The sequence below is a fragment of the Taeniopygia guttata genome, chromosome 1 (genome assembly GCF_048771995.1).
Source record: "Taeniopygia guttata chromosome 1, bTaeGut7.mat, whole genome shotgun sequence".
Taxonomy (NCBI): domain Eukaryota; kingdom Metazoa; phylum Chordata; class Aves; order Passeriformes; family Estrildidae; genus Taeniopygia; species Taeniopygia guttata.
In genome coordinates this window covers 35,614,240-35,637,252 of record NC_133024.1, presented here as the reverse complement: position 1 = coordinate 35,637,252, position 23,013 = coordinate 35,614,240, and the positions used below count along the sequence as shown (strand labels likewise).

General features: G+C 37.0%; 1 protein-coding gene across 14 annotated transcripts in view; it reads left to right on the top strand.

Annotated features, from left to right (window-relative positions):
• GRM5 (glutamate metabotropic receptor 5) overlaps window positions 1-23,013 on the top strand; it is a 239,080-nt gene that overhangs the window by 194,637 nt on the left and 21,430 nt on the right. For all 14 annotated transcript variants that reach the window (XM_030269036.4, XM_030269023.4, XM_030269022.4 and 11 more), the window contains 3 exons: window positions 420-588; window positions 4,131-4,257; window positions 14,415-15,354. In XM_030269036.4, coding sequence (XP_030124896.1) covers window positions 420-588; window positions 4,131-4,257; window positions 14,415-15,354 — 1,236 coding nt within the window. The remainder of the gene's footprint in view (window positions 1-419; window positions 589-4,130; window positions 4,258-14,414; window positions 15,355-23,013) is intronic.

The window sequence follows — 23,013 nt, the reverse complement described above, 5'->3', positions numbered from 1 at the left end:
TTGGTTTCCAGGGCTGGAAGTTGCACAGATTTAATTCTATTTGACCCATTTCATTGTTTTCTTTAAATAAATAGTCATTCTCAGAAACACAGTCACTTAACTCCAGAGTGTTCAGGGAACTTTTTATGGTGATAGAAAAAAAATTGTAAAAAATACCTAGAAATAAACCCAAAGCAAACCTTAATAAAAAGCAAACAAAGAAAACACCTCAACCCCCCAACTTAGCATACAAAGGAAAAGGAAGATTATGATATCACAGAAACTATTGTGAGATACTCAAGGGTATCGTACTTATAAGTCTTAAAATATTTTCTTCATTTCAACATGCTTGATTTTTGACTGTATGGTGTTCCTTTATTTTGAAATATTTCATGATGTTCTCCTTAACTCAGCTATGTCTCTCCTTTCTGTCTCCAAAGATATGAAATCATGAATTTTAAACAAATGGGGAAAGACTACTTTGATTATATCAATGTTGGCAGCTGGGACAATGGTGAGCTGAAAATGGATGATGATGAAATATGGTCAGAGAAAAGTAATATCATCAGATCTGTTTGCAGTGAACCCTGTGAAAAAGGCCAGATAAAGGTAAATATTTTCTTCATTTACTTCAGTCTTGCAGTATGCACAGCCTTGAAATTTGAAAGCCAGTTTTTTCTTGACTTCTATATGGAGATAGTATCCCACACTTAAATTAAAATGTACAGACTTATGTATTTAATTTTTACTCTTATCATAATCATCTTACTATTTTAATAAGCTGCCATTTTCTTGACTCCTATATCTGTGGACTGCTGACATTTTTTTTTTAATTTACATTCTGGATGCTTTCAAACAGGTATTGTTTGGAGGCTTTTTGCTGCATATTTTTAGAGCATCTGATTCAGTGGAGTGCAAATCCCTGACTGGGACTTGTCAGTACAATTGCAGGTAAATTATAAAAAATAAGTACTACTATTTCAATGCTAGATGTAGTCACCCAGACTGGAACGTTATTAATCAGACTTTAAGTCTATGGTATCATCAGAGAACATCAACTACTACCACTACTTCAAACTTCAGGAAATACCAGCAACATATTTTTTTAATCATATCTATTTTACTGCTGCTTTGTTTCCCAGGATTTTTATTTTTCCTTCCCCCCTTTCCATGCTGAAGTAAACAAGGAGTGTATGATGAACCTGTCATATATTAATTATATACTATTTTCCTTCAGCATCCCATGATGCTTCCTGCAGAACAGCTAAAATACTGCAAGTCCGTAGCTTGCCTTGCAGTCATTTATATAAAAGCCAGTGGAATGAGGAGATGGGCATGTTCAACCACAAAAAATATCAGGTGTGATTTCTGACAAGTCTCACTGGAAGCTCAATTTTCTCATGTGTTAAAACAGCATGACTGAAAATCGGGAAGCAGCTGCAGAGAGGGGCTGGTGGGAGCGTGACCAGTCTCTGCAACACAAAGTGAATCTCTTTAGTCTGTTTTACAGAATTTTAGGACACGGTCACCCTGTTTAGTTCACTAATTAGTCTTTGGCAGGGTCATTTAAGTGAGTTTCATCAGACCGATTGTATTTGTCTCCAGTGTAAACATAAGGAATTATGTCAGACATATGAATAATATGCTATTCCAGATGAGGAGTCATCTCACCCTTGTGTAGGCTTTGAACACAGCTGAGATCAAGCTTGGTGTAGAGCGATTCTTTCTCATCATTGGCTGTAAAAGACACCCAGATAGGACAGCTGGTTTTGATGAGAACACACCTTCTACAGGTGTGTTCTCACACATAAATGCCCTTAAATACAGGTGGGCTGAGTTATTGTCCCAGTCTGTTAGCTCGCTCCAGGCACAGCCACACGTGGGGAGAACAGAGGTGGACAAACAGCTAACATCTTCAGAACCTTGTGGCTCTGAGTTCCTTTACGATCTGTTGTCACAACACAGCTGAAGGGAAGTATCTTGTGGTCTTCATTAATGGAGTCACCTTCCACCTTCTGCCCATGCTCCCAAGAATTCTCTCAAAAGGATCCTTCACTGTGAAGCCAACTCATCACACAATTAGATATATGCTTGAAGTCTGGTGTTGGATATGTTCTGTTTGCTCCTCATTTTGTCATTAATCATAAATCTCAAAGTTTATTTGACAGTCTTTATCTTCATGGTCTTCACAGATGATGGTGGGACCTCCACCCTACCAAGCTCTGCAGTGATTTTCCTGCAGATTTCCATCTGACTGAGTTATTCTGGAGGAATTTAAAGCATTGAATGCAATGCTATCCAACATTCAGCTAGAGCTGGTGAATCCATCCACAAGATTTGATAAAACCCAGATACAACCCAACTCTGTACATTTGAAATAGCATGGACATATGATTATTTAAATAAATACAGGTTCAAAGGATTGTAGGGATGACAAGGGGAAAGGAAAATAATATTTGTTTTAAAGAAAATTATTTCTTTTAAAAGGAACAGAAAAATTAATTTACGGTTAAGTGATGCAACAAAGAACTATGCAGGAAATAAAAAATAAAAGGATTAATAAATTGCTGACTAATAAATTTAACACACACAAAAAAGTATGACTTTACTCTGAGTCTTGAAGAACACTTATATTGATTTCTAGAGAAGGATACATAATCCTTCCCTGGTAGTTCTAGGTAAGAAGTTATCGGTGCACCAGTGTCCTGATTGATTTGTCAAATTTGAAGTATTTCGCAGAAGATCTTAATTTACCAGAACATTACATAGAAAAGGTTAAATTAATTGTTCATATAGAATTTTAAATGTTTTGATAATAATATAGGGTTTTTATTTTGCTATTTAATTTTCTTGACTCTTTTATAAAAATAAAATTATGGATTTTTATATGTGTCAAGGTAATCAAAATATGTTCATTAAAATTAATACAAGCTTTCTAAAAATTGATTTTCCCAAATACAAAAAAAAATTTGTCATTTTTTCAATTTTCATTTTATTTCACAATGAAAGAATTCCCAAAATTTGATTTATTCTGGAGGACAGATATTCTGTTTAGCAAGTAGCTCTACTTTTAATTCTTGCAGAATAAATTACTTATGCTCTTCTAGCCTTTCCATCAATTTAACTGTTTTCGTGTTGCTATTTTTCTTTTTATACTCTACAATTAGAAACAAAACAAAACAAAACAAATAACAAAATTTGAATTTTATCAAGTCCCCATATTGGTGATGAAAATTAGATAATAGAATTTGTTTTTCACTGCAGCATTGCAAAGAGCAATCCCATTCTTTTTGATAATGCTCCTCTACATGTTTGGTTTTTTAATTAAAATTGCGATAAAGACATTTGGCTTTGAATACTCTTTCTGAATTCATCATTGCAAAAGATAAAAAAAGTCAACCTATTTCTTATGCTATAATTGGGAGTATTTGTTTGTAAACTGTTTGGGAAGAGGAGAGAAACTGGGAATACTTTGTTTTAAAAGAAAGTCATATTGACAAGAAGCACAAATGTTCCCAAAGATGATAAATAAGGATCTTTAAAAATCTGCATTTCAATCCTAAGCATGCAATAACATTTGAGAGTAAATTATGAAATTAGTAATAAGGTCAGATGTTAGAATGAAAAAGGATAAGACTCTCACCTTTAAATGTTTTTTAGAAATGCAGTAATTAAATAATTCTGGAAATGCATGTTCAGTTTGCTGTCTGAAAAAATCGGTTTTTAATAAATCACTCACTATTGGATGAAAAATAAGCACCCAAAAGTCGTGGGGTAACCAACACTTAGGAACATAATGCTATTCACATGTTTCTCTGTATGGATCACACTGGAGTGAATTATGCGTCTTCACTATCATGCACTAACTTCTGTAGGTGCATTGACATCTATGGAGCTTTGCAAATTCTCAGAGGGAAAAAAACATCTTTTCTTGTCATTCTGTACCTCCACTTATACTTCCATGGGATTGGTAGATTCTTTCTTCTGGTGCCTACATGATGGGGGAACTAAGAACCTTTGTCACATTTTATCTTTGAAAACATATAACGAAAAGGAATAATTAAATTTCAAAAACTCTTCTATTAGAAAAAAAAATGGAATTGGCAATTGTGTTTATGATGCTAAAAGAAAATGTCAATTTTTTGTCTCAGGTGATCCGTAAAGGCGAAGTGAGTTGCTGTTGGACCTGCACTCCTTGTAAAGAAAATGAATATGTCTCTGATGAATACACATGCAAAGCCTGCCAGCTTGGCTCCTGGCCCAACGAGGACCTCACAGGTAAATGAGATGAGGTTTGTGCTTGTGTTGTCAATGAAAGTGCTCATCTAATGAGCTGAAGAAACAAATGGCACATACAGATGAGTATGAGGATGGTTTTGGTCAGAAGGAACATGGGGATAAAGCTAAAATTTGAACTGAAGCTGGTATTTATCTCCTGAATCTGATCCAGGAATTATTCACATAGTTCAACCCCTTTCTAAAGACCTGAATTATTAGATCTTGAAACAAAAAAAGTCCCGATTTTGTATTCAGTTCTGTCTTAAACTTTAGCTGATAATATAAATCTTACCTATACAGAAAACAAGTGCTTACCAGAGAAATTATTAAGAAATATCGAATTTAAGAGTTTTATTATCCCCCCCAAGCAGAGGAATAGTGCACTACCTTCTTTTTTAATCTGACAAAGTTCTGATTTAGTTGCTGTAGTTACTGCTGCTAAAAGCTCAAGTTCTACAAACAGGCTTTGGTTTGCATTAGTCCTTTGTTCATCATAGTCTTCTGGAGCACAGTGTTCATCCTTGCCTTGGCATAAACCTCTATGCTCCTGTAGAATACCAGTTAGGCTTCTCTGGAGATAAATTACTCCAACATCATATCCCACAGCCTCTCTTCTTTATGACTAAGGAACAGAATTCAAGTATTCAAACATTCAGAGCACAAACCACTTCAAAACACTGCTCAGGGATCATGTTCTCACTGTGCCAGGCTTTTTATAAACACGGGGAGAAAAGACAGGGTTTTTTTTCCAGAAGTCACAGACCTGATTTGCATATAGTTTCTGTGGATGAGGGGGAAAACTCCGAGGTGTGAGGGAAGACAAAGGAAAATGCAGTTTGCTGCATCAATTTATGTTAGTGGGAGAGTGTAAGGCAAGGCTTGGCCTCTAGGCAGATTTTTATTTACAAAGTTAATCCTTTCCTGTTTTAGGACTGTTGCATTGTTCTGATAAATGAGCTTGGCTACCAAATTATTGCAAGAATAACATTTAACTTTTGAACAGATGGAGAACTTTTCAGAAAATGTCAAACATGACATTTTCCCCAAGAAAAACACCTTTCAGCTGAGAAAACTGGACTAGCAGTAAAATGGACTTTCAAGTTCTGCTGTGTCTACACTCCCACAGTCCTGCTCCCCCAGTTCTGCCTCCCTGGGCAACCAGCAAACAGCCAGCAGAGTCTTTTTCTTTCAGGGAAAGATTTCTTGTGCCAGGAGAATGAAGAAGGGGAGAAAAAGAGAACAGGTTTCAAGTATCCCCAAAAGCAGAGTATTGAGGATGTGGTTACAATGTGAGGTAGACTTCTCAGAAGCTTCCAAAGGCCACATTGCAGGGACCGGGTTACTGCACCAGGCTGGTCAGTTCTTGAAGGTCAACTAGTGCAACTGGTCAGCTCTCCAGCCTCCAGGGATTTTGTCTGAGATATTGTAGATCCCATCTCATACCCTTGCTTAGGTGAGCACCTGAGGTTTTACCCAGCTTAGATCAGCTAAAAAAGAAACTGCTGCAAGTCAATTAGGAGGGCATTTGTTCTAAGTGTCAGCAGAGAAGCCAGAGAACCAATGGTGGGAAGGAGCTGTCCCACTGGCTTGGTGAAGTTTGTGTAATTAGACACCAAGTACCATGTGTAAGGCAAAGTGGAGTGACCAGGCAGCTAAGTTGACCCTCATGCTCTGTGCTTTGAGCTGGCTCCCCAGGACATACAAATTTCCATGGTTCAAGCATGACATGGTGTTGTGGTCTCGTGGGATGATTCATCCTCTGAAAGTCTCGCTTTCCCCTCAGAATGGAAAAGTGGGATTGGTTGATCAAAAGATTTCATAGGTTAAGTCAATGGCTTTCCACCTATCAGTGATTGTTTTTGAGGAAATCAGTTGTATTTTTACTTAAGCCAACTGATTTATGCATTACACAAGCAAACATTTTGAGTTTGTTTGCAAAATTACATTTTGCAAACCATTTGTCTGGCTTCAGACATGCATTTTATGCCTTTATGGGGACCAAAATCAATCTGTACACAAAGGAACCTTTGACATCAGTGCCAAGCAATGTTCCCCAGGAAATCTAACATTTGTTTCTCAGCTAGGCACAAATTTGTCAGGCCCATTTGGAAGCCAAACTTCTCCCCTCTTTGGCCTCCATGAGTACAGCTGATGGAATGTGCCCTCCTAGTAATAGGACACCCATCTCACGACTTCGGAGCTGCCTAGTCCCCACCCAGCTGATTATTGGCATGATGGCTGGATCTTGTCTTATTTAACTTTGTATCACAAAGAGATTTTAAGAAACCTGTTCCCAGTTCATCCATACAAAATAATGAGCTGTATTTTTAATGATCATATTGCTAGTGCCAACTTTTGCGCTTATAAAAAACTGCCTCTTAATCTTATTTAAAACATAGGATTTAGTAATAAATGTGCATTAAAAGTAAGGAGAGGTTGGTGTATTTTATATTCTGTCAAGGAAATTTCCTTTCTGTTCATTGGAGTATACAGCAATCTCCTTGAAATGTCCCTACATCTGATACTGCAGCATACTAAGTCTTTTTGCTGCTTGATAAAGCCATTTCCTAGGGAATGTCAGCTCCACAAGGCTACACATACAAAACCTCATTAGAATAAGTCTTCCCTGCATGATCACCTTCAGTTGAGAGTCCTGTAAATTTATCAGCCATGCATCTGAAATGGCTTTCAACATGGAGCTGCACCTCACTGTTTGCCAGAGATCTGACCTTGGATAAAAACTTATTTGGAATCCTTTCTTGGCTCACATAAAAAAACACTGCTTACATCTTTCTTATGCTCAATGATCAGCATCAGTTTTGTGCCACAAAGTTCACTAAATAAAACATTTAATGACAGGGATGTTACTGACAGAAAGGAAGATAGATTAATGCATTTTTTCTGCCACCTATTGAATATCGAAATTCAGATGCAGCAGGGGGAAGACAGAAGGGATGCAATATGTGTAGGAAAACAAAGTTATTCTCAGAACAGAAAGAGACATAGAAGTGCTGAAGTACAGAAAGGTACAGAGAATCCAAAGGTAGTGGAAAAGGTAAGTGGGATCAAGAGTTTCTCTTGATTAAATCAGCTACTGGGAAATGTCTCCACCTAGAAGTGAAGGTCAGGAAAGAAAGATAAAGTTAATTGCCCATATTTTTTTTTGTCACAAAATTCAGATTGTTTCTGCATGCAAAATTCCCCAGGGATCAGGCGCCTCCTTGGACAGAAACCTAGTAAGTTGCTTCCTTTTCTTAAGTTTTATATGTACTATCCCAACATGTACCAGAAGTAATTTTCTTCCTCCTGACTTAATATCAAGTTATGCTTCCCAGTCTGCTGTAGCCCCTCTAAGTCCCCATGTGTTATGTTGGGAGCATCCATACAATACAGCACCAATTTACACATTCATATGGCCTGCATGGCTGAGCCACACACTCAGCAACAGCAGGAGGAACTCAGTGGTTTAAATCCAAAAGTATATGCCAGTCACACCATTTCTTCTCAAAGCTCTTCTTTGCAGAAGATTCACAGAATTCACAGCAGGTGGAAGAGAAATAGATGCCATGCAAGTTTAGATACAGGTGGAGGGATTTACTTAGTGCTGATGGCCAACACTGATGCTGATTTTTCGAAAGCTTTAGTAGAATCTGAAAATGTGACTTTCTGCATTCAAAAATGGTGCTCTAGAAAGACCAAATAAATTTTGTTAAATGTCTCAGAGCTTTTTCACTGTATGTAGTATCATCTTGGTTCAGTTACCAATAACATTTAAGGATTTCTTTGAGGTGAGAAAGAAGCAATTATTCTGTCTTTCTGACATTCAAGGACGTCATACAGTACCAAAATCAAAGTTTTCTCTAGTGACCTCAGGAATGGCAAGAAAATTAGATTATATTAATTTTAGTGACAATTGGATTATTTTTAGGTTGTACTGACATTTTTCTCAGTCTCTATGTATTTCAAATATGCTGACTATTTGATTCTCTTAATTGGATTCCCATGGAAATAGGAGCTTAACTATTTACACCTCTTGAAATGGTTTCTTTGCCATTCAAGGGTGAGAGTATATATCAGAAATATATATTTTTTTCTGTAGCTACAAAAATGCTTTCAGCAAATAAAGTAAAGCCAGGATAACAGTGTCAAGATTTGGCTGCCCATCTGGAATGAACAGATAAGAGATAGGTTATCCAAAAAGCCCTTGGATGGAAAGGACTGAAAAATGTGTGAGCCAGGGTCTGAGCCTCTGTTGTCTCATAGAACTGGATTTTGCCCCTCATGCAAGCAAAAGGTGATTAATCTCTTGCCCAAAATATTTTCAAAGAGTAACTGCTTGCTCCCATCAAGCTGCTTCCTTGTATTACCTCTTGCAAAAATATCTTAGCCATGGGTGATTTCAGCAATTGTCTGACTCAGGTCAAAACACAATTTAGTCTGTGCTGCCATTGAATTTTCTGCTGAAACCTTACTAGGATCTTGCTTTTGATCATAATTGTTAAGGCTATAATTGAGACTGAGGGTAAGAGAACACAATTTTCATCTGGTAATTTTTAGCGTTATAAATGCAGATCAGCAGAGATAATGTCCTGTTTTCTGTGCCCTTTATTTATCTTTCCTTTTTCTTACTCCAAATGAAATGTAACCATTCCCATAAGTCACTTTCACTCTATTCCTCTTGGAAAAGGTATATGTGGATGAGTTAAGGCTTCAGGTGGCAGTATTATGACCAGGATCTCATTTTCTGCTCCCTTGGTTCTGGGTTTGCACACTTTCTTTCCTCAATTCCAGATAGGGTATGAACTTCAGCTTCCAGTCCAGCATGAGCCACACAGAACTTCAGGCTCAAGTGAGCTCACTCAGCATTGCTGAGCTCAACAAGCAGTGCTCGGAGGCTCCCTGGCTGGATGAACAGGAACTCACCAGCAAAGCCAGAAGGATCCACTTGTAATTGTGCCTTATGTTATGGAAAGTTTGCATTTGGAACCAAACATTTACAACACACAGAGCCAGCACTTCTTAGTGAAACTTAAATCAAAACAGTAGAGCTGGCATACGGATAGACCTGATTGTTGTAATTCATCAGTTGTTCCCATCATTCTGCACACTTGTGTAATTAAGGAATAATTTCCCATATGGTCACGAAGTAACTTTAATGTACTTTATTATAGCATTCATGGCCTTGTCTCTTACTGCAATGCACAGCTAAATCCATATATTCCAGTTACTGGGGACTCAAGCCCCTGAGCTGCAGGTGCTCCAGCTTTCATGGTTTAAGATGTGACCAACCCCAAATCCTGCTGTGCAGAGGCAGAAGAATACACACATGCCCAGTCACCAGCTGCCTCTGTTGCTGTGCAAAGACACCTTTGGTGACAGTTTCAGTAAAACGTCGGTCTGGGAGCTGCAGCAGCTAAGAAAACACCTCTACATGCCCTGCTATTGTAGCAAGTTCAAAAAGTCCCATCAGGGTAGGGCACAAGACTAGTGGCTACAGTAATTTACCACAGCACCAAAGCAAAGTTCTCACATGTTAATGTCCTCCCTCCCTTCAGATGGTCCAGATTCCATGTGAAAGTCAGGGCCCTGCCACGTCCCCTAGGACTCTGGAGAGTGAAATCCTTTGTTTGGATAATATTGGTGCTGAAAAAAATGAAAAAAGCTACCCCATCAGCTTTATGCAGATTTTTATTCTGATGCTGACATTTTTGCATCTCAGCTTTCCATATATGTGGAAGCCTAAATAACTTATCAAGATCTCCCTCTTCCATATTTTGGGATTATAATGGAAGAAAAAGTTAGAAGCATAAAATATTTCATTTCATAACATAAATGGACTTTGAATATCGAGTGTTAAATACCATATAAATATACATTCATTACTAAATGTGGCTGGTTTTGTTTGCTTTTCAACCTTGAAGCTTGGACTTCTGATAACCTTGGAAGGATGTCTGAAAAATTACCAAGAAAACCAAATCTATTTTTACAGGTCAAACTTGCTGACCAGGATGACAAATCCAAATGAAAAATATTTAGATCTTATTAAGGCAGCAGAAATTTTCAGCCAGTTTTAGTCTCCATGTGCAGATTCAGTGAGCTTTAGCTCATGATGTTAACTTAAGAGAATTTGTTGAATTACCTTCACTTTTCAGAGTCAATCCTATTCACAATCCTATTCCGTCAAGTTTACCTTTGAAAATAGTTTAGTTATGTATTTTACATTGGTTACCATGGAAGGGATTTCTCATTGCTAAGCTAATACATTTTTATGGATGCTGAAGGTATCTTCTAGGTGTCAAGGCTGTAATAACAAATTAAAACAGTGTTAAGAATAAAATCCACAGACAATATGGTCTATAATATAGTGCTTTATGTCTGTAAACTCTTCTCTCAGATGAACTAATTTTAAAGCAATATGAAAGATCAGAAATAAGGATCAGAAATAAGGGACAAATTTGCCTCTACAGAAAGAGAACAGTATGCTAATAGACCTACTAATTGACCTACAGCAGTGATCAGGCCTTCAAGAGCATTTCTTCTCCTTGTTCATGGCAAAATTTAGTCCATCCATGAAGTAGCTAGAGGCTTTTCCAAAATATCAGAAACTTCTTTTTTTCTCAGAAGAAAAGTACATAAAAGAACATAATAGCAGTTTTATGTCAATTTTACTGGAGGTCCAGGCACCCTTGAGTACAGAACAATTCGACACCTGCTCCAAATTGGACTGGGTCCAAACAGCCTTTCCACAAGCCAAAGACCACCTTAGTGCCTCAGCATACTGTGGGCACTGTAGGACAAGACTGCTGGCTTTGTTCTACCTGTTTCTGTGCCAGCTAGGAGAGAAAATTTTCCAGGTGCTTGGAGACATTGATAAAGGGTAAGACATAGGCTGTGGGGCATTGTCATGGCCATTGACAGGAACGAGTTCTTTTTGTGTTACCATTTTTCAGCTTTTGTCTTGGTATAGTCCTGGTCATCAATCTAACATGAACACTCACAGTGCTGTTTTCCCATCTTTCTTTTACTTGATCTAGCTGTTCTTCTCTGAAAAGTGCCATTGTCAGAAACCATTACCTGCAAAATTATATGAAAACTTCACCAAGCATTGTTTCATGAAGATGATGCAGTCTTTAAATCTAAATTGAGGGATAAATCATTGCAAAGTTTAGCAATCTCCTTGTAAAGTATACTCAGTGATGGGAAAAAATATGACAAGTTTTCAACTCTTTTCTCAGGTATTTCATCAAGAGAATGTAAAAAGAGTAATAAAGCAAGGAAGGCATGAAATAGCCTGAAACTAATGAGAAACACGTGGTTATGATTCACCTCTGCTACAACGTTAGAAATGAGGCAAAATTTAGCCCCTATCATCGTCTGCATGCAAAGGCCAGGTGCCAGATAAAGACCTTTTCTCCTCAAATCTCCTATCAAGAATATGTAGCATATTAGCAGCTAGAAACTTTTTCTACAAAATAGTAGTTAAATCTTCCTAAAATCAGAAATAGATTTAGAGGTCGCTTACTTATAGAACTTCCTGGGAAGAACCCACAATGGGATATCTGCACACAATAGAGGATTCCTTCTTGTTTTCACCTTTTTTTAATACTCTCACTTGTGTAAAATGCTGATTTTTATGATGTAATTAATATGCTACTTGAACTTGAAAATGTCAGAAAGAAATACAGTGTCTCCCTCACACTGAATACTGAATAAGTAAACCCATAAAACCAGCAAGAGTTAAAACGGTATCATTAACTAATGCAGTGAGAATGTTTCATGAAAATCTCATGTATTTCTTATATTTAGGTGTGGTAATAATTTTATTAATGCAAGAGAAAGCTTTTCACATAAAAGCAGGCAAGTATGGATGGCAAATTAATCTGTATTCAGTAAGGAGTCCAATTCTCTTACACCAAAGTGACTGCAAATTTGTATACTTTAATTATACTAATATCACAGACTCATTGACTCCAGCTGCACTGATTTTTCACTCTTTTCAAGAACACAGAAGTATCTGCCTTATACTTTTGCCACCTCATTGAAGATATTGAAGATATTATTTCTTAAAAAATATTATTTCTGTAGAGATACAGAATGCAAAAATACTTGGAAAAGCTAGGCCTAATATCTAACCATACTGTTTAATGAAATTATTTTTACCACTAAGAATGCTAGTGGCAGATTTGGAAAACTCTGAACTCCGCATAAAATACAGGAAAAGGCATACAATAAATCTCACATGTAGAAATTCCCAAATTATAGTCCTGATATCTACATTTACTCCTGCTCAATGCATTGAGATCTCAGGTTGCCTAATTAATTGAAATTTCCTGGCATCCACATGTTTCATGAAGACAGTCCTGTTTCAAGCAGACAGTCCTAACTACCCTCACTACAGAAAATACAGAAGTGAGCACCTGGCACTTCATCTTCACAGAGTGAAGTGCCTTGTCACAAGCTAAAAATCAGGATGACACTCTCCTGCATGACCTAAGCAGAAAACAGCAACATGATTACAAAAATACAAAATTTTGAAATCATTTAAATGTTGCAATCAAGCTGAACACAAGTATAGGGGAAATAAATGCTTTTAGTTGCATTTTCTCCTTTCCATCATCCACTCCCTGCTGTCCTGCCCTGGCTGGCAATGCCAGCATGTTCACTGTTTTCAGGAATATCAGAATCCAGAATATCAAGGTGTTCCCCTTTTTTATTACTGTATTGTGTCCAGCTGAGATGGAGTTCATTTTCCCCACAGCAGCCCTCAGAGTGCTGTGCTTTTCATTGGTAGCTAGAGACACGTTGATAATGCAGCAGTCATTTTTCCAGGCTGTCTCTCCAACATGCCTCCCTCACCAGTATGCTGGGCACAAGCAAGACCTTGTGAGAGGGCACAGCCAGGACAGCTGACCCTATACTATGTCTGCTCAGCAATAAAACCTAAGAGAAAGGTGTGGGTGTGTGCATTTTTTGTTATGATATTTTTGTTCTGGAGCAACTGCTACATTTACTGAAGCCGTCCTTCCGAGGAAGTACCTGCATATCGCCTGCTGATGGGAAGTAGAGAACAAATCTTTTGTTGGTAGGTACTGGTATAATATATTCTGGTGGTGCAAGACACAGAACATATCTGCATCTTGAGTGACAGTCATGAAAACAAGCAAGGTCGAAGGACCTGAACAGAAGATTCAGTTTTTGGAAATAAAATGCAAGGATGGATGCCATCATGTGCTTATGGCTGTAGTCAGCAGCACATCAACTATGTCTACTCTGAAATCCTGGAAGAGATCATAGATTGGCCAGAAAGCAGAAATATCTATCCAGCCTTGACAGTACATACACAAAGGAGGGAAGAAGAAGGGATGCCAGCAGCAAGTTTTCTGACAGCTTTTACTCCTGTCTATTGATCTGTACACTGTAGAATTAAAAGCCTTTTTGACTTCCTATGACCAAGATGCATAGAATGATTTACTAAAACCTATGCAAAACTCAAAACCAAGTGTCCTTAAATGGGTTGCACTCCTAATTCAGCTTTGTTGCTAATTTATTAACTTCAATTTTATTTCACAAATTATATTAGATTTTAATTTTTCAGAAATTTCAGAAGGACGAGTAGTAGAAAAAAGAAGTGAGTACAGTGTGCCATACCAAATTCCTATTACTTACGAGTCCAATTCTAGAAATTTTTTGATAGAAAAAAGGTAGAAAATCTGAGAAACATTTTTTTTTTGAAAGTGTTAGAATCTGCAAATACCAATGTCCTTCATAGTGTACAATATAATTAGTGGAAATAATATGCAGAAAACTCAGAAGCACTTTATACAGAGGTAGTGCAACTTTCTGTGGAAATTTGTTCATAAATTCCTATGTTTCATAGAATTTAAAAGGCAAATTTGAACTGTGACAGGTGACATCTTAATCAGCTTGGTCATCATGTTCTATTCCAGATAAAGTGTATTACTGAAACAAGCTGTCATTGAAATGCATTTATTGTGCCATTATATTGACATTATTTTAACACAATCTGAGCCTGCACTCCACACAATGGCAACTTCCTGGAAAACAAAAAAGAGAAATACCAGGAAAACCACTAACTATCATTAAAGAATCTCACATCTACATACTTCAGTTTACCTTTCTCTTTTTCTTTTCTGTAGGTTGTGACCTCATCCCAGTCCAGTATCTCAGATGGGGCGATCCCGAACCAATTGCAGCTGTTGTTTTTGCATGCCTGGGTCTGTTGGCCACGCTGTTTGTTACAATTGTGTTCATAATGTACCGTGATACTCCAGTGGTCAAATCCTCCAGCCGAGAACTTTGCTACATCATTCTGGCCGGCATCTGCTTGGGTTACTTGTGCACTTTCTGTCTGATTGCAAAACCTCAACAGATTTACTGTTACCTTCAGCGAATTGGCATCGGCCTCTCGCCAGCGATGAGTTATTCTGCTCTAGTAACTAAAACCAACCGCATTGCAAGAATCCTGGCTGGAAGCAAGAAGAAGATCTGTACAAAGAAACCTAGGTTCATGAGTGCCTGTGCCCAGCTGGTTATTGCATTTATCTTGATATGTATACAATTAGGCATCATAGTTGCCCTCTTTATAATGGAGCCACCAGATATAATGCATGATTACCCAAGCATTCGAGAAGTCTACCTGATCTGTAACACCACCAACTTGGGTGTTGTGACTCCCCTTGGATATAATGGGTTATTAATTTTGAGCTGCACCTTTTATGCATTTAAGACAAGAAATGTCCCAGCTAATTTCAATGAAGCAAAATATATTGCCTTCACCATGTACACCACCTGCATCATTTGGCTGGCTTTTGTGCCAATATATTTTGGAAGCAACTACAAGATAATTACGATGTGTTTCTCAGTGAGTCTTAGTGCCACAGTGGCCCTTGGCTGTATGTTTGTGCCCAAGGTCTACATCATCCTCGCTAAGCCAGAGAGGAATGTACGCAGTGCATTCACCACATCGACGGTAGTCCGCATGCACGTAGGGGATGGAAAGTCATCTTCAGCTGCCAGCCGCTCCAGCAGCCTGGTAAACCTGTGGAAAAGAAGGGGATCATCTGGTGAAACGCTTAGGTAAAGTTTTCTAATGTGGGAGTGTGGGGAGGCAATTGTGGTCTTCTGAGAATTACTAATAGTTGAAAGACAAAGGGAAGTGTGCTAACTTCCTTTGCCTCTGCACTGGCAGTGGAGTGAGTCCTCTCTTCCACATCTGCAAGTTTTGAGTTTTATTTAGTCAAAATGCTATGCAAAATTTGTTGACAAAGAAATGAGAAAACAAAGTTGGAAGTACTGGCTGTGACAACTCTGCATGAATCTAGGGAGAAAAACAAGATCGTAGGAGGAAAAAAACCAAGATAATAAGAAATACAATTCATTGTCTTGTCCTGAATGCACCCATTTACAATCTCTTTCCCTTAAATGAACTTCGTAGTGTCTGTATTTTGCCTCTAGTGACAGCAGTAAAACAGGGCTGCTGCTAGAGCTCCATTATGGAGGTGGTGTGTTAAACACAAGAGTCATTGTGAGCAGTCACTCTAAGGCATCGAAGGATTTGTTTCGTATGACTCTTCTGTAACACCTTTTATCTCCTGTTCCCTTGATTTTCTTTTCTTATACTATCTCTTCCTAATTTCTTTCTTTTTGTCCTCACCTATCTTCTCTTCCTCACCTTTTTCTCTAAACATCCTCCTAACACTAACAAATTCAGCTGCTCTGTCTACCCTTCCCTCCATTGAACAGATACTCCCTTACAAGATGTTTCTTTGTTTCTTCCTAATGTATTTGAATTCAACAATCATGAAGACAACTTGTATGTTCAATGTATAGAAATTATCTTAAGTGAACACTAAAGAGAAAGGAGAGCTCTGGAGTGGAAACTGCCCTGCTCCATAAACAGAACCTGTAGGTGTGCACCTTGCCCTGTGGATGGTTTTTATCCTTTGATCCTTTCACTTTTCATATGGATGCTATGAGAATAATTTAGGTTATTTAACTGCTAGCATTTTAAAAAATTCTGTCAATATGAAACTGCAAAGAAGCAATTTTGTCATTCCTCAGCTATGTATGTCTAGTCTGGAAGTGACATGTAGCTAGATTTTTCTCCTCACTGAAACACACATGGATTTCAGGATTGATAATTTGAATAGTTCCAGACATGTCATTGTTCATAACTGCAGTTGGCATGGAACAAGGACAATTTGTGTTTCCATTTATATGTGAACAACAATTTAGACCTGAAGGAGGACTTTATTAGTAATACCTGCAGGATATATTATGCCCAAGTGATTATTTTTTTCTGTCAGAATATTACTAATGATTTTCTTTCAGAGACTTTCAAGTGATACAAAAATGACCAGTCTATTACAAGGTATTTTATACCTATTATCAGTTAATGATGGAGTTTTTTCCAGTTCCTTTCCAGGTGCAGAGTAGGATGATATTTTCAAATGATAAATAATTTTTAAGATTAAGTGATGGTTACCTGAAATATCCTTTTCTGCAACTTTTGTCTCTATATATAAATGACCTGAGGTATTTGAATTAGAAGTGCTGTAGCAACTTTTGGGACTGTTTAAAAGAGTCATTCTTCAAAATATATCTTCACTAAATGGCACTCTTCATTGACACCATTATTATTTTCCCTCCCTTTTGCTGCAGAACTCATTTGCCACCTTGCAACCTTTTTACTCAACAAGATGAAGTTATAGGTGACAGAAAGATCTTGCTCTTGGGAAGGAATTTTTTGTCATCTGTTCAGGTCTGGTTTGGAAAGACGTTCCTCTAAAATTTTTGTTTTGTTCTGAAAAGCAAAGAGCACATCCCATTATTAAATATCCTAAATGATAAGATGTGTTTTCTTCTTTTTGAGGATTCTCTTTTCATTTCTTTACATCCCTCAGTGTGTAGATAATATCTGCAGTAGGGAGATATTAGCAGAATATAATAGATCTTCAACAACAAAGACATCTTTTTCAATAGCACTGTCTTGGGAATTACTTCAATCCAAAATAGCTTTGAGAGTGCCCAGTATGTATGTGTAGGGATGAAAATGGCAGCAGAAAGCTGTTACATTGACATATTTCCGTGGATACAAAGAACTTGAACTTTCCATTTGAAACTTGGAGAAAAACTTTTATCATCAGCAGTGTTCATCAATGCGCAAAACTGGAGCAAAGATCCTCCTGATACATGTGTCTAAATCCCCAGCCGGTTAAGCTGTGATGGTGCCACTGAGTTTAGTAGTGCCCAGTCAGTTTATGCCTGAAGGGTCTAGGCATCCAAGAGCAAAATTATTCCATCGATCCCAGGAAATTCTCTCTAGTCAATACCAATTTGATTACATGAAAGAGAGTCCTAAAAGATGATGAGTACATTTAAAATGGTGTTCAGGACTTAATCTAGGTCTGGTATAATCTCCAAGAAACTACAGAACACCACTGTCAATTTCAATTCCACTTAGTGTAGAAAATGAGCAAACAGAGTTCCACCATTTTACTTGATAATCAAACATTTCTTTGAAAAAAATCTGGTTACACAAAGAAATAGGTTTCAAGGTATTACTCAGTACAATGCTCAAAAGATTGTTTTGAAAGTTATTCAAGTAAACACCAAAGTATTCAGAATCAAAGGAAATATGCACTAGAACTTCATGGCATTATTTAAATAGCTCAGAGGGGTTTTATAAAAAGAGAGTGAGTCACTGTTGAATTTTAAAGAAACATGCTATTTAAGTCACCAGTGCATAGAGGGGCCTCTATCATTAGCATTTTGCTTCTTGACACTAATTTATAGCACAGTGTAGCATTGCATCAAATCATTGTCGAACAGATAATGCCAATGCTCAATTCAGAGTTTTCACATCAGCCACAAAGTGACAGATAACAAGACTGCTTTTGCCTAAATAAAGCAATGCATCTGTTACTGTCCTAAATGACTTTTTGCATGGGGTGTTCTTCAATTAAGAAAACCCAGGCAAGCTGTATGTTGCAATGAATCTTCACATACTGAAAAATGTAGAAGGAGAGAGTAAAACTATTCATTACCAAGTGAAATGAAAACCATTTCATGTAGGCTATTGTGAATCAGCAATACACACCAGAAGATATTCTGCCCTCATTTAACGTAGGGCTAACGAACCTGACGTTATCAGAAGTGATTTCACAAAGGAGAGTACTACAGAGCTGGAGTCAGAGCCATATAACTGGTGTAGAGAGGCATCTGGAATTTCTGATCCCAGGCATCTTACCAGTTAGTTTCATAGCGACTAGGAAGGCCATAAATACATCAAGTAAATCTTAACTCGAGGTGCTGGGAATTATTATCACATATTATATCACAGCCTTTTTGCAAGGGCTGAAAATACAGATCTAATTTATCCTCTCCTCACTCTCAGATAACTCACTATTCCATGTAAGATAAAGGCTGTATATTTCTGTGGCAAGAGCTGCTATTATGATGTTTCTAGTCAGGACTGCACATTAAAGGGTCTCAGTCATGTTACGCTGACCTGGAGAATAGTACAGATGTTCAAAAGCTCCTCTTAGCTTTCTAATATAATTTCTCTGGATTTCACACATAAAATTAAACACTAGTTGTTAATGTCTTCTGGAAGGTGTCTTTAAATGTCACACATGCTCCATTTTCCAAGCTTCACGCACATGTCCCCACAACTACCTGAAGAATAGCAAGATTTCTTGCCTTTAAAGCAAGTAATAAACTGTTCTGAGTAACCAGCAAAGTATTAAATACTGTCTTTTGCATATTTATGTGCTATTTTAGTCTTTAAAATCCTACCAGTATTTTTCTCAAAAGAGAGAAGCCTATAGATGTTCAGTACAAGCCAGAAGTACCCTCCTGAAACAAAACAAGACAGACTATCATCTTCTTAATCAGTAACTAAGACAGAAGGTTGCGCAGCACTTTCAATCTGCAAGCCAGGCAGGTAGCTGTGAATGCTCTAAAGGAAAGAATCATCACCAGCTCAGCCAGATAATGTTAGGTATATTCAAGATACATTTGCTGTGTTTTGTGCCTAATTAGTCCATACAGCTGTGCACAGCACAATACTAGACAACAGAATAACTGTGCACATAATTTCTGCACCTTATCATAGACACTTCTCTCACAAATCTTTTTGAGACTAAAGCTTAATAAGTTGGTGTGGCAGTGATACTTTATTCTACTTGGATTTATTATGCAATGAAGTGTTTCCTAAATATTTAAACATAACCTATGACTGTCAAACTAAGCATAATGTTCACCTGTTTTTTAATGTATTGTCTCATCCACTTAAGAAGTTTGTCCTGCACTGTATGATTACAGAACTGAGTATTGCTCTGTGTGCATCTCCAGAAGTGATAGTACTGACAGCTTTCATCCAGGACTGGGAATCCCTTGTCCTAGTGAGCCAAACTCACTATTAGAAGAAGAACAAATTTTTTCTTATAAAAGTCACCATCATTTTGGTTTATCATCCTAAACTTAAATAAAGACACTCACACATCCACCTCAGAGTCAGGTTTCTCCCCCTCAAGCACTACACTGCTACATCAGAAAAAGCCATCAGGTGCTGGGGCTCACATGCTGTTAATTGCCATTCTGTTTCTCCTATGAAGAAAACATGGTAAGCAGGGTAGAATTTTTCCACTGAATTGGATTCAGTCCTGGACAACCAGTGTCTGTAGTTAGTGTATAATTAGACATCAGGCAGTCCCAAACTGTGCCAAAATGAAATATTTTGGAAACAGGTGTCTACCAACACACTGAGTGCTCTGTTTCTGCAAGGAGCAGCTGATTTTCTCACTTCTCTACTATCTTTTCCTGCTTATGATTGGTTATAGCTATTTTGTTACAATTATAATAGGAGCTATTGTGGACCAAAAAAAAAAAAAAAAATGCTTGGATCAGCCTAGAAGCTGACATTCATAATTAGAAATATTCCAGTCTAAGTATTATATAATGCATCTGCACGCCATATTTCAGCACCAAAATTTTGGCATGAGCTTTTTCAGAGTGTGAAGTTTCTCTTTTTTTCCCCCAAGAAATTCTTAAAACAGTACTTCTAATATTGAATATGAATAAAATCCATATAAAGTACTGAAAAAGACTAAGTGAATTAAAAATGTGAAAACTTCAAGGTTTCAATACTGCTATTCTGCATTATGAAGAAAGTCCTGGGAAGACATTGATTTTCCAGACAAGTGGAAAACCCCACCAGAATGCCAAGGTGCCCAGGATGCAACTGATGCAACCCCCTATCCAGATACCAACTTTTCACTGGCTGAAAGCCACATACATGAATAAGCAGATAGATTTGAAATCATGGCCATTGAGCTGTGATCAAATCTTTTTACAGTATGCGTGTGTATTATTAGCACAAGGATTTCAAATATAAATGGGACAGATTCAAATCTCCTATGCCTCAGCAACTTGACTGAGATATGAAACAGGCCTGTTGTTTGAAACAGAGCTTTTAGTCCTATAAAGAAGATGTAGTACAAGAAAACCTGAGTGATTTTTTTGTGGAAAGCTGAAGCTGTTTCTCATTCCTCACGTGCAGACCCATTAAGAAAGATACTGATTCTATTGAGACACATTTTTATAGTGCAAGTGCTAATTTTGTCTTCATATATATGCAGCTTGAACAATTTCTCTGACACATTTTGAACCATGATAACAGAACACTACACCTCACTTCCACACTAATTTTTTAAAACTTTTTATTTACCAGACTTCTCCAGGACACAGACAATAGGCTCATACTCAAAATTTTCATAAGCAAAAGTCTGAGATACACCTGGTGTTCTGATTGGTCATACAGTATACTAAGATTAACATTCCATCACGTCCATTGCCTGGTAAAACAAGGCAAAACATAACTTGCCTAAACATTAGACTAACAGACATAGATTTCATGAAAGTCATCGGTTCTACAGTTTCTGCAGGTAGTTGAACTGATTGAAACATGGAAAACATGAAACTGAATATAGAACAAGTTGTAACTCTGCAAGACTGAGCTCAGAATTGGTGCATAACCTGTTGTATGGAGTAATATCAGCAGCTTGTAATGTATGACAGCATGGGTTGCTTTCCTAGTGGAACTTGGTGGAGCTGTTCTGTCTTGTGTAAAATAAACACTGATTGGAAAAGAAAAAAAATCTAAAAAAAGAATTGAAAAAAAAAAAAGATACTTTCTAGACTGATTAAAAGTAAAATGATTTTTAGTATTAGTCAGTGTCAGAAGAGAGGTCCCATCCAACCTGTCTTATACCCATCAGACTGTTATAATAGCTTTACAGTAAAAGACCTTCCCAATTCCAGTTTTATTTCACCATGAAAAAAAAAAAAAAAAAAAAGATGTGGGGGATGTTATTTGAAATCCTGATTTTTATAGATTAAAAGATTAAAGAATTAATTTAGAGGTGATGTTTAGTGTTGCTAAACAGCTCTTGTGTGTACATAGAATTAATTGGGAGATTATCAAAGAATGTGAACTGGAAGAACTAATGCTTAAGTTACATTCTAGAAATGAATGGCACCATCTTTCAACTCGTAACAGTGGTAACAATGACCAGCTTTTAGCCATTGCCCACCTCAATGCAATAAATCCTTTTAGAAGCTGAAAAGTAGAAAAGCTGCTCAAAACAGGACCACATATTACTGCAGGGCAAAAGATGTCAGAATCATTGTGCACCAACAAATAAGCTAATTTCTCCAGATGCTCTTTAATGGGACCCTTGATGACAAATTGCACAAAAGTGGTTAGGTGCTTCTGTGTTATGAGTTGATGGTCAGAAAGTGAGGGCTAAGCTTCTTACATGACTTAATGTAATTAGAGCAGATAACAATTTATATGAGGTGAAGGTTTGTCCCAATGGGTATTGTTCTTATTTTAAAAAAATTAAAATCTAGGCATGGTGATACAAGATACTATTTGTTTGCTTCATAGCCTTGCTAAAATTGAATTTTGATGCATACAAGATAAAAGAAACTGACTCTTCAGAGAAAGTAATTATCTTTTTGATGGATTAGTCTGTATTTATTAATGGATCATTTGGAGCTATTTTAATCTAATATGCTACAAAAATTTAGATTGACTAAGAGATTACTGAATGATTTGAGTCCTTCACTTTTCCCTAAATAATTTAGTCTTGGTATCTTTTTGGACAAGCTTGATACTGTGATTAATTAAACTTCAAATACTCTAAAATGACTGAAGAATATTTTATAAAACTCAGTGAAAGGTATTACTAAAAGCTTTTGATAAATTGCTGCTAAAACATTCCATCTGTATAATGAATTTATGAAATTATACAGATTATACATTTATGAATTGAATGACCTTATTACAATGGTTTTTGTGTACAGTGTTAGTGCTGTTGTTTTGAATTTTCCCCTCAAATTTAATTAAAATATTGATTGATTGATTGATTGATATAATTTTTTGGCTGCATTTACTGAGCACATGTCTTCAAGCCTAATATTTGGTATTATTTATATTATTAAGACACTCTTACCATCATTTTGAAGCAAATATCATAGCTGAAATCTCAAATTAAATGATATTGTGAACAGTTCCCTGCCTACTTTTACCCATATATGCTTTAGATTACAAAATGAAGTCTTGCTACTGTACTGCAAAAAAAGAAAAGGAAGGAACAGTGAAGATGGGACCCAAAAGTTCTATATTTATTTAGAAAAGAAAGAATTTCTATTTTTTTAATAGCACTGTTT